Raw genomic sequence first — 11,986 nt, 5'->3', positions numbered from 1 at the left:
TCCTAAAGACAACATCATTTCAGAGTCATTTATAACGCTGCTGAGTTGTTGTGTAGAGCAATAACTGACCTCTGAATTTTGTTGCCTAACCACAGATCAGATAAGGACTGATTTCGTTATTCCTGCAACAGTTCACACTCAAGACTTGATTTTCGTGACTGTAGCACCACCTAGAGGACAACACCACTACAAGTCTCAGGTTTGTTTATCCATTCTACAGGAAGTCCCAAAAAAAAAAAAAGGAAAAATGGTCCTTGGTTCCCATTTGCCCCACAGCTTCTGTCTAAAGTTGGATCACCATTTTGTTTATATCTGTTTCTTTTCTACTTTTGGGACACTCCGAAGAAGTGTATCATCAAATAAATTATAGTTGTGTAAGAGAAACCTAAAATTATGCACTAAATAATTTTACTGTTATAAACATTGCCCATCCACAACATTAAAGTCAGATATTTGTTTGTACACTCGCTTCACTGACCCTAGAGCAGCAGCAGTTCTGCAGTTGCAGACTGTAGTCCATCCATTTACTTGCCCCTTTCACTCTGTTCTTTAAACTATTTGTTCTGTAATTGTAGAACTACCAAGAGCTTCCTTAGACTCAATGGAGCTGAGAGACTGCACAGTGAATGTTGAAACAAGAGCATGGTCATAATGCTTGTGGCTGGATGATGTAGTTTAATGTTGAAATGTTTGATACTGACACTTAAAAACCATGTGTAAATTAACACACAGTGTGATCTGTTCAGCAGTTTATAAAGAACAAAATAAGGACAAATGTCATAATGCTATAGTTGGAGTGAAGACCTTTTTTTTCCAAGTGTGTTTCTAACTGTTTTGAACCTTTTTAGAAATATATATATATATATATAATATTCTAGGGGTGGCACGGTGGCGCAGTCACACAACTCCAGGGACCTGGAGGTTGTGGGTTCGATGCCCACTCCGGGTGACTGTCTGTGAGGAGTGTGGTGTGTTCTCCCTGTGTCTGTGTGGGTTTCCTCCGAGTGACTGTCTGTGAGGAGTGTGGTGTGTTCTCCCTTTGTCTGTGTGGGTTTCCTCCGGGTGACTGTCTGTGAGGAGTGTGGTGTGTTCTCCCTTTGTCTGTGTGGGTTTCCTCCGAGTGACTGTCTGTGAGGAGTGTGGTGTGTTCTCTCTGTGTCTGCGTGGGTTTCCTCCGGGTGACTGTCTGTGAGGAGTGTGTTGTGTCCTCCCTGTGTCTGCGTGGGTTTCCTCTGGGTGCTTCGGTTTTCTCCCACAGTCCAAAAACACACGTTGGTAGGTGGATTGGAGACTCAAAAGTGTCCGTAGGTGTGAATGTGTGAGTGTGTGTTGCCCTGTGAAGGACTGGCGCCCCCTCCAGGGTGTATTCCCGCCTTGCGCCCAATTATTCCAGGTAGACTCTGGACCCACCACAACCCTGAACTGGATAAGGGTTACAGATATTGAATGAATGAATGAATATTCTAATGTTATTCTAACTTTGGCACAGAACTGTAAGTTAAAGTCCTGAAAGCCCTGGGTGTATTTTACTGTACACCTGGGGAAAATAATGTGTCAGTTCACCGTGTTGCAACGGAGCTGAAATCCCACTGCAGCCGTAATGAAACAGAGCAAGCAAAAATCTAACTGTACTGTTAACAGATATCACTCTTACACCACACAGCACGGCTGAAGTAACAGAAGCAGTTAAGCAATGGTCAGATCAGTGGAAAACGGCAAGCCATTTTGTCAGAATATATTTAATGTCCCAAACACATACATAAATATAAATATAATCTGTATGCTTAAGACAGTAAAAAAGTACAGGAAAGTTGAAATGCTTTAGAGTAAAATTTAGGGAAATAAAATCAAAATTACTAACACTGATTCTAGTAAAAAATATTCTCCTTTACAGTAAAGAGAGCAGGGGACAGATAACATGTTTCTTGCTAAATAGAATTTCCCCACTATTTTAAACATGTATAAAAATAAAGTCTTCTGAAACTTCTTTGGTTTTCATTGCTATTCTTTACATAATGTTTTAGTGGTCGGTATTCGATGGTCCGTGTGGAATGTAATCGACACTCGAAAGTGGTCTCCGCTTCAGTGGCACATCCGTGTCGTCATCTCTTTCTGTTCAGACAGAAAACAAGGAAGTTAAGTCTTCGTTATACAGCAAACAAACACTCAGACATGGAGATCACACACTCACAGTTCAAACATCGGAACCAAGGGAAGTTTGACTTACAAATAGAAAATAAGCAGGTGCTTAATACGCTAAAGTTAACCAAGTTTAATGTACATACAAACAAGAATACACACTTCAAAAGGTACAACATTCATTCATTCATTCATTATCTGTAACCCTTATCCAGTTCAGGGTCGCGGTGTGTCCAGAGCCTACCTGGAATCATTGGGCGCAAGGTGGGAATACACCCTGGAGGGGGCGCCAGTCCTTCACAGGGCAACACACACACACACATTCACTCACACCTACAGACACTTTTGAGTCGCCAATCCACCTACCAACGTGTGTTTTTGGACTGTGGACTTGGAAATCGGAGCATCTGGAGAAAACCCACACAGACACAGGGAGAACACACCACACTCCTCACAGTCAGTCACCCGGAGGAAACCCACGCAGACACAGGGAGAACACACCACACTCCTCATAGACAGTCACCCGGAGGAAACCCATGCAGACACAGGGAGAACACACCACACTCCTCACAGACAGTCACCCGGAGGAAACCCACGCAGACACAGGGAGAACACACCACACTCCTCACAGACAGTCACCCTGAGGAAACCCACGCAGACACAGGGAGAACACACCACACTCCTCACAGACAGTCACCCGGAGCGGGAATCAAACCCACAACCTCTAGGCCCCTGGAGCTGTGTGACTGCGACACTATCTGCTGCACCACCGTGCCGCCCCAGAAGGTACAACAATACACTGAAATAAGTGCTGCACTGCACTAGCTGCAATTCAGATGAATTTCCCCATTTGCCAAACAGCTCCAGAGCTCTGGGGTTGTGGGTTCAATCCTTGTCTGTCTGTGTGGAGTGTGGTGTGTTCTCTCAGTGTCTGCAGGTGTCCTCCAGGTGCTGCTTCAGAGAATGAATGAATGAATGAATAAAATACAGCACATGTCCAAATGTATCCAGGCACTTCCTTCTAATGACTGTATCATCCTTCACTTCAACTTCAAGGTTCACCTACTGGTGACAAAGGAATACCTCTACATACAAAAACACTGACCAACAGAATGAAGCTCTTAAGCAGCTGCACAAGAGCCTATAATCACCATGCTCAATACCTAGTGTGGGCTATTACTGGTGGAGTTGTGAGCACGATCCTGTCGTGCTGTAGTCGAGGGACGATGAGACGAATGCAACAGCTAAAGTGACGCACCGGCACGTTCTTCTACCACAGAGGGTTAATGTACTTCATATGTGTTGAAATCACTCATTCATTCACTCATTGATATTTGTTCTGTAACCACTTCATCTTGATTAGAGCTGCAGTGGGTCTCGAGCCCACGCTTGTGTCTGGGTGCAGGCAGGTCATAACCCTGAAGAGGTCGGCAGTGTACTGCAGAGTCACATTTAAATGATGTTGATTCTGCAGCACTTTTCCCAAAGCACTTCTGCAGTTAGTATCTTCAAGAGCCCTGAGATTTACATTGCAAACAAACAGCTGACAGAGCTGAGATCAGTAACAGGATCTGTACACACACACACACACACACACACACACACACACACTCACCAGAGGCTCCAGTTCCTTTTGGTCTATGAGGCTGAATTCAGTAACGAAGTAGTAGAAATGCTTGTAACAGGTGTTGACGTGTGCCTCCGCTCCCATGTGACTCACGCGGTCGAAGTGGTGTATGTACACGTGAACAAATACGCGGAACAAGCGCGACAGGATCTTCTTGGCTACTTGCATGAAGCTCTTGGGGAAGGGAGTACCTGCAGGAGGAGAGAGAAACACATGCTCAGGTCACTGACAAAAACACGACCAAAAGAGTGACAGAGACTCTGCTCCGTCCTCTGGTTCTGTCCCTGTTCTGGGGCTTTTATATCACAAATAATCTGTTTTATAGCATTTATTTAGTATATTTAAACATGTTTATACTGAAATAGCATTGTCTGAATAATCACATTAACTGTATAAAAGGGTATAATTGTATAATTATGATCTTTATATCATTCATTCACACATTTATTCACTGTCTGTAACCCTTATCCAGTTCAGGGTCGCGGTGGGTCCGGAGACTACCCAGAATCAGTGGTGCAAGGCTGGAAGGGGCACCAGTCCTTTACAGGGTGACACACACTCACACATTCACACTTTTGAGTCGTCAATCCACCTACCAACGTGTTTTTTTGGAGCGTGGGAGGAAACCGGAGCACCCGGAGGAAACCCACGCAGACACAGAGAGAACACACCACACTCTTCACAGACAGTCACCCAGAGGAAACCCACGCAGACACAGAGAGAACACACCACACTCCTCACAGACAGTCACCCGGAGGAAACCCACGCAGACACAGAGAGAACACACCACACTCCTCACAGACAGTCACCCAGAGGAAACCCACGCAGACACAGAGAGAACACACCACACTCCTCACAGACAGTCACCCGGAGGAAACCCACGCAGACACTGGGAGAACACACCACACTCTTCACAGACAGTCACCCAGAGGAAACCCACGCAGACACAGAGAGAACACACCACACTCCTCACAGACAGTCACCCGGAGGAAACCCACGCAGACACAGAGAGAACACACCACACTCCTCACAGACAGTCACCCGGAGGAAACCCACGCAGACACTGGGAGAACACACCACACTCCTCACAGACAGTCACCCAGAGGAAACCCACGCAGACACAGAGAGAACACACCACACTCCTCACAGACAGTCACCCAGAGGAAACCCACGCAGACACAGGGAGAACACACCACACTCCTCACAGACAGTCACCCAGAGGAAACCCACGCAGACACAGAGAGAACACACCACACTCCTCACAGACAGTCACCCGGAGGAAACCCACGCAGACACAGGGAGAACACACCACACTCCTCACAGACAGTCACCCGGAGGAAACCCACGCAGACACAGGGAGAACACACCACACTCCTCACAGACAGTCACCCGGAGGAAACCCACGCAGACCCATCCAGGACCCTGGAGCTGTGACAGAGACACCACCTGCAACAGCTGTTGTGGCAGGCCAACAAAGTAATAGGTGGTAGTATCTAGGGTAGTGTTAAAACTTGCTATCCCATTGTTCATTTTCCAGCATCTATTTACATCATATTACAATTTCACCAGCAAAAAAAAAATCCTGATATGAATCACTAATAAGCAAAGGTATTAGAACGTATTTAAAAACTCAAGTCAAGTGTGTGATGATTGAGAGAAACAGTCAAAACACTCCTGATTATTTTAATATAAGCCAGAGACAGGAGAAGAGACATTTGCTCAGACACAAATGTTTCAGGGTGACACTGTGGACTAAGTGACTGTACGTGCTCAAGCATGTTGCTGCAGGCAGCTTATTAGAACATGAGCAGTGGTACAGCTGAAACATCACCACAACCACCACAGCAGCCGCTCAGAGCTGACCAGGTGAGAGCTAGGACGTTCAACCTGTTATACACTCTAATGAGGCAATGCCTCTGTGTGAAATCCTCTCGCGCAGCGGCACTAAAGCAAACCTTTTTGCAGCAGAGATTCTTTATCAAGGCCTTTACATGTTTCTTGCATTGGACATATTAAAACTTGTGATGTCAACCAGGATGTCTCTGGGTTTTTTTCGTCATCCCCTGCGACTTCCTCTTCGCTTTCTCACTAAACAGGACGTATACTTTGCAACACACTGCGTTAAAACCACACAGCAAAACCCCCCACTGCTATATCGGTCGCTGTTCAGTCGACCAAGGCCACCTTCATGGGGTTAAAATACGACTCGGATACGAATAAATAGATTTATGAACTGTTTAAAATGTCAAACATTTACATTAGCACGGTGTCACGTTTTCTCCGTTTGAGACTAATCCCTATTCACCAGGTCTTTTACTATTTTGTGAAGCTGCTGTTTTATAGCGGAGAATATCCAGCACAGCCTCACAGTGTCAGAGTGCATCTCAGTACTGGCCAAAGACACACGGTGTTGTGTTTAACAAAAATATCAGCAAAACTATGTAGTATTTGCTTAACATTCTTTTACTTCTGTTTTAATTCTTTACTGTTATTCTACATCGTTTACAAATCTCTTTATGGCATGGCTCCAAGCTACGTGACTTGACTTAAAGTCTTATTATGCACTAAAAAATGTGAATTTTACGGTGGAAAACGGTTTTTTAACAGTGGAATACCGTAAATACTTTTATCAGCCAAAATAAATACTGTAAAATATACATAATTTCACTGTTAAACACACAAGCCATTAGGGGACGATACAAGTGTCCAAGGACTGGGAGGAGCTGAGACTCATTAGGGAGCTCCCAGCATGCCTTGCTCCTCCATATTTTCTCAGATTTTCAGGGCTGAATATAGGATGCGGTTTGGCTTTATTTAAATACGGCTATATCTCAGGCGACACAGTGGCGCAGCAGGTAGGTGTCGCAGTCACACAGCTCCAGGGGCCTGGAGATTGTGGGTTCGATTGACTGTCTGTGAGGAGGTGTGTTCTCCCTGTGTCTGCGTGGGTTTCCTCCAGGTGCTCCGGTTTCCTCCCACGGTCCAAAAACACACGTTGGTAGGTGGATTGGCGACTCAAAAGTTGTCAGTAGGTGTGAGTGTGTGAGTGAATGTGTGTGTGTGTGACGCCCTGTGAAGGATTGGCGCCCCCTCCAGGGTGTATTCCCGCCTTGTGCCCAATGATTCCAGGTAGGCTCTGGACCCACCACGACCCTGAACTGGATAAGGGTTACAGATAATGAATGAATGAATATATCTCAGTCTTCATTCTCTCATTTGTCACACAATTTACATGTTAATTTTAGGGCAAAACAATGTTTCTTTGTTATTTTTATGTAAATACTATGGCTTTTTTATGGCGTATATCTGTTTTTTTTTTTTACAGAAAAGTTCTTAAATGTAAGATTGCCAAAAACGTGATTGTATATTTTACGTTGAAATTCTAGCAACAAAAGCTGACCGTTTTTTTTACCGTAAATTGTACGTATTTTTTTTTTTACAGTGCACATACCAAGCCAATGATTCTTAGTCCCAATGTTAAGACTCTTAGACAGACATTAATTCTATCATTTCAGTTCCGGTTCAGTTGAGGTGGGCTATATTGCAAAAAATGTAATATTTAGCTAGTTAAATATATCCCAGTACACAGTATAGTGTATATATATAGTATATGATGTATGATGAACTGGAACAGACCTAAAGCCAGGGTGACAACAAATGTAACCCCTAGTGCAGCACTTCTTAAATGTGAGTGACTATGTGAGAAATAGTGCCCCCTGTGGTGGAAGTCAGTGAATGAGTGAGTAAGAAGCCAGCTCCATTAGGTGCCTTGCAACTAAAAACAAGACAGAAAATAGGTTCTGGCTTTTCTTGAGGGGGTAAGTCACATTAAATAGATTGCACTATTACACAGTTCCTGTTGAACACAGAATGCTTTGAGTATGAATAGTGTGGCCAAAATATAAAATGACGTTTGACAGCAGGCCATATATAAATATATATATATATAGTACTTCAGTGTAGCCAAGAGTGAGAAGCGCCATTTCCTGTTCCTGTCATAGTGTTCTATATTAGGACCGTTTCTTAATCTAGATCTCGATTAGTGCCCTTGATTTTCCAGCGAAGGAATCAGCAATCAGGGAATATTTTCAAAATATTGTATGTCTCCGAGAGGGTTTTAAAAGACAAAATGGTGACAATTTCAATACACTTTCATCAGGACTGCTCTGTGTAACAGAAGCTAATTCATTAAGGCCACTCTGCAAAGGTTAGAGAGAGGTTCCATCCGTTTACACTTAGGATTTATATACCAGCGTGGACTCAATGACCCCGTTTGAAAGATGATGCTCGGATGCCTATAAGGACAGGGAGATTCCAGGTTTAGGCTAATGATGAGAGAGAGAGACAAATTAAGGCCGGATCCTTTGGGAGTTCGCTGTAATCCCTGAAAACACCCCGCCACAGCTGCTGCACTCCCATGAAGCGGCTGTTTGCTTCTGTATTTAGCCGCGTTTTAATAAGGTAGTCGCTGCCAGCGCTGTAAGATATCCAGCAGTTATATTTACACAGGCTGGGGATATATTTACTTTAGAAAGACTCTTTAGGAGTTAAATTTACCCTCACGAAGCCAAATCTGAATGGGTGTAAATGCAGTCGGTTCCTTTGGGTGTCATGTAGCACAGCTGTTTGAGACTTTGGATGGTATTTGAATGTAGAGTTCAATGAGGTTGCATCATGACCTTCTTCTTCGCCAAATACAGAACAGATCTCAATAATATTACGGTGTAAACGTCTACCGTTAAAGAATTAAAACACCTGAAACACTTTCTGTTCCATAGACCGGGTCTCCCAAATGGGAGTGGCCATTTTTAAACTAACTAACTAACACTGGAGAGTATATTTTGGGACTATGACTTTGTGCATATGCTGCTTACCGACATTGGTGGGGAAGATGTGCTCGTTGTTGATCTGTACCTCGATCCAGTCCATCAGCAGGCTCATGTACTTGGGGGCGGGCAGTGCGGTGGGTCGTTTGTACTTGTGCTCATCCTGCCAGCGGTACTCGTACTTGGGCCCCCCCGACATCACAGGGCAGCTCTGCTCGGTGCAGGAGTCGCTGATGGTGCCGTAGATGAGGTTGATGCGGTTGAAGAAGTCCACCGCATGGACAGCCACCCAGTCGTTCAGGTCCTCGCCGTGGGGCAGCTGGACAGCCAGCTTCAGGTCCAGACCTGCGTTCAGAGACGCCTGGGCTTTCTTATGCAGCTCGAACCGCTGAGTCCCCGGCTCGAACTTCCGCTTCGGACGGAACGTTCTGTCTTTGTTAAAGACTTGTTTCAGGGCCAAGGACATGATCGGGTTCTGGGTCCTGCTTCAGAGTCGGAGCGGAGGATGAGGACGGAGGGAGACAAAAGACACCACCAAACGTCTCAAGGCTGGGGCTAAGGGCCACTGACAGATGTGAGCAGTCCAAGGAACGTAGGCTGTAGGAGAGTGAGCAAGAAAGAAAAAGAAAAACAGACAGGGGGTTTGGAATCTTGTGATAATAATAATAACCGACCCATTATTTAGTATTAATAGACATCGTTATGGATGCCTAAACGGCCAGTTATATCAGAGGCTTCCGCTGAGGTGGGTGTTACACATCTATGGGCACTGTATTATGATACTCACCTTTTTCTGTTTCAGTTGCACTGTATAATGAAAGCAGAAGCTGATTTTCTCAGACATATTTAAAGGTGAATTCCTTTGTAATCCTGGATTAAGTGGAAAGTCCTAAAGTATTTTTTTTTACACTGAAATTACTTCAGAAAGATAGAACCACAACAGTTTCTGAGCACCACATTTTAATCCTGAAACTGGACTTTAAACCCTTTTGAGGTTACACACAGGAAATCACCAAACAACCCAACAATCCATGTTTGCAGGGAATTTATGGGGGTTTTTACTCCTTCGAGTTGAGCCTTGTTTGGCTCCTTATATGTGTAAATACATTAAAGCATAGTTTATAGCTTTATAAAGCGAGTATCAAGTGTTTTATACGCTATAGAGGGTCTTTATAGTGTCTATGTTATATACGTGTAATCAGCTTGGTTTCTTGTTACGCGAAGCTTAAGTTGGCGACACCTCCTTATTTGAACTTTTCGTTCCACCTTAAATGGTGCAGCAGTTCCATTCTAGCGCCTCGAGCGCCAGAATTAAACTGCTGCACCATTTAAGGTGGACCGGAGAGTTCAAAAAGAACCTGGTGAATATGTGTTAAGAGCTTTAATAACGTATGCAGGGCTAAATTAAAATACATTTGATCTCAGGTTAAAAGCGAATATCTGTTCTAAAATGCTATTTTACCTAATTTTAACATTTAACAGTCTTTTTAAAATCTTAAAACCAAACTTACCAAAGAGACTCGGAGAGTTTTTCTTTTCTTGTTCCGCTTTGATGTTCTCCACCTTTTCGGGCGACGTTTAACGTTAAAATTATCCCCGGAAAGACCAAAATAAAGGTGTTCTATACGAAATTTTCTCTTAAATCTACATTATGTGTCGTGACCGAGTGGTTATTAGCACAGTATCTGGTTAAGGATAGAGTTTGTGTGGAAAGTACACACTCAGCCCCTCCCTGAATAAAGTACAGTAACATTAGCAACACTTCCTCTACTTAGCACTGGGCCTACAGTGCACTCAGAAAGCTTTAAAAAAGAGGATTAAATATGATGTAGACTAAATAAAGGTCAGTTTATTTCCTTGTTTCTGTTAAGAAAAAACCTAGAGTTTACGTCTAATAAATGTGCTGCTAACTTGGTGTTCAAGTAATTTTAGCAACACATTTTTATGCAAGTGATTATTATGTTTAAACGTTATTTTACCATTATTATTATAGGCACAAACTTATTCACATATCGCTTTGTAGTCCTGAAACACTTTCTGTTCCATAGACCGGGTCTCCCAAATGGGAGTGGCCATGTTTAAAAAGTGTTTAGAATTTCTGATAAATGCAGTGAAATGGATAGATGATGTCTGTCGTTTAAACACACCGTATACAGGTTAATTATTCCTTTATGTAAAGAATCACATAATTAACCTTCACAAAATCGTAAGTACACTCCTACTGTATTTCTGACTGCTGTTTGTGGTTATTATTATTCATTTTACTGTTAATTTAAGAGTCAATTAAGGTTACTGAAATAAATTTAATGTAGATTTAATACATAAATAGGAGGCTTAAATACATGTACTGGTGGTGCAGCAGGTAGTGTCTCTGTCACAGCTCTGGGTTTGAGTCCCGCTCCGGGTGACTGTCTGTGAGGAGTGTGGTGTGTTCTCCCTGTGTCTGCGTGGGTTTCCTCCGGGTGACTGTCTGTGAGGAGTGTGGTGTGTTCTCCCTGTGTCTGCGTGGGTTTCCTCCGGGTGATTGTCTGTGAGGAGTGTGGTGTGTTCTCCCTGTGTCTGCGTGGGTTTCCTCCGGGTGACTGTCTGTGAGGAGTGTGGTGTGTTCTCTCTGTGTCTGCGTGGGTTTCCTCCGGGTGACTGTCTGTGAGGAGTGTGGTGTGTTCTCCCTGTGTCTGCGTATATATATATATATATATATATATAGTGCATTATGCATTAAAACACTCACAGATTTGCACAATTTATTATTTATTATAAGACAAAAAAAATAAAAAAAATAAAAAATAAAAACAAAATTAAATGTCTCCATTCAGAAGCATTAAATAATTGAGAGTACAGTGTTCAGAGAGAACTGTGGATGTCATACTTCAGCCTGAGAAAGGTCTTGGCGAAAAACAAGTGGGTTGTTTATTATAGTTTGTTAGCCATCAAACATCAACATAACAGCAATGTTCAGAGCTTCCTTTCTTAAGTTTGCCGCACAAAGTTTGAAATCATAGTTTGAATATTCTTGTAAAAGACACGTAAAAGCAAGCCTAAGTAAGCATTCATTCTAGAAAATATAAACTGCTTAACTGGCATCACTATGTCACACAGGATGTGACAGAAATAGCCCCTTTATTTTTCAGAAACAAAAGACATATCACTTTCATTTGGAACATCAAGGAGGCCACGATCTACAACAATTATATATAGTATATAATTTTTTGTGTGTTGTTCCTGCTCTGATTTACACGAATCCACACACCAGGTTATTAACTATTTCATGAGCTGTGTGAGGTGTGCTAGAGAGGTGAAAACGCTAATCTGGGCCCTGACAACGGCTAATTAGCAGGTTTCACGTTTTCTGTGTTTGCTTCAGCTCCTGTCTTCTTAGACACGGAGTAATAGT

At 43.2% G+C, this 11,986-nt stretch overlaps 2 protein-coding genes across 2 annotated transcripts in view; both read right to left on the bottom strand.

The window, feature by feature from the left end:
• Nucleotides 1-1,738: 1,738 nt before the first annotated feature.
• On the bottom strand, nt 1,739-10,368 carry mob3a (MOB kinase activator 3A). Its single transcript, XM_066643988.1, has 4 exons — nt 10,104-10,368; nt 8,641-9,189; nt 3,755-3,957; nt 1,739-2,112 (listed from the first exon to the last, which is right to left on the bottom strand). The coding sequence occupies exons 2-4, from the start codon at nt 9,056-9,058 to the stop codon at nt 2,083-2,085; spliced, it is 651 nt and encodes a 216-aa protein (XP_066500085.1). The 5' UTR covers nt 9,059-9,189; nt 10,104-10,368; the 3' UTR covers nt 1,739-2,082.
• Nucleotides 10,369-11,334: 966 nt separating this feature from the next.
• Nucleotides 11,335-11,986, bottom strand: part of zap70 (zeta chain of T cell receptor associated protein kinase 70) — a 6,926-nt gene continuing 6,274 nt past the window's right edge. Inside the window, exon 8 of the mRNA XM_066644560.1 lies at nt 11,335-11,986. This exon is cut by the window's right edge and continues 50 nt beyond it. Within this exon, the coding sequence (XP_066500657.1) occupies nt 11,919-11,986 (68 nt within the window). The 3' untranslated portion in view covers nt 11,335-11,918.

This window comes from Hoplias malabaricus, chromosome 14 (genome assembly GCF_029633855.1).
Source record: "Hoplias malabaricus isolate fHopMal1 chromosome 14, fHopMal1.hap1, whole genome shotgun sequence".
NCBI classification, from domain to species: Eukaryota; Metazoa; Chordata; class Actinopteri; order Characiformes; family Erythrinidae; genus Hoplias; species Hoplias malabaricus.
The sequence above is the reverse complement of the archived record's forward strand: the minus strand, read 5'-3'. Positions and strand labels throughout refer to the sequence as shown.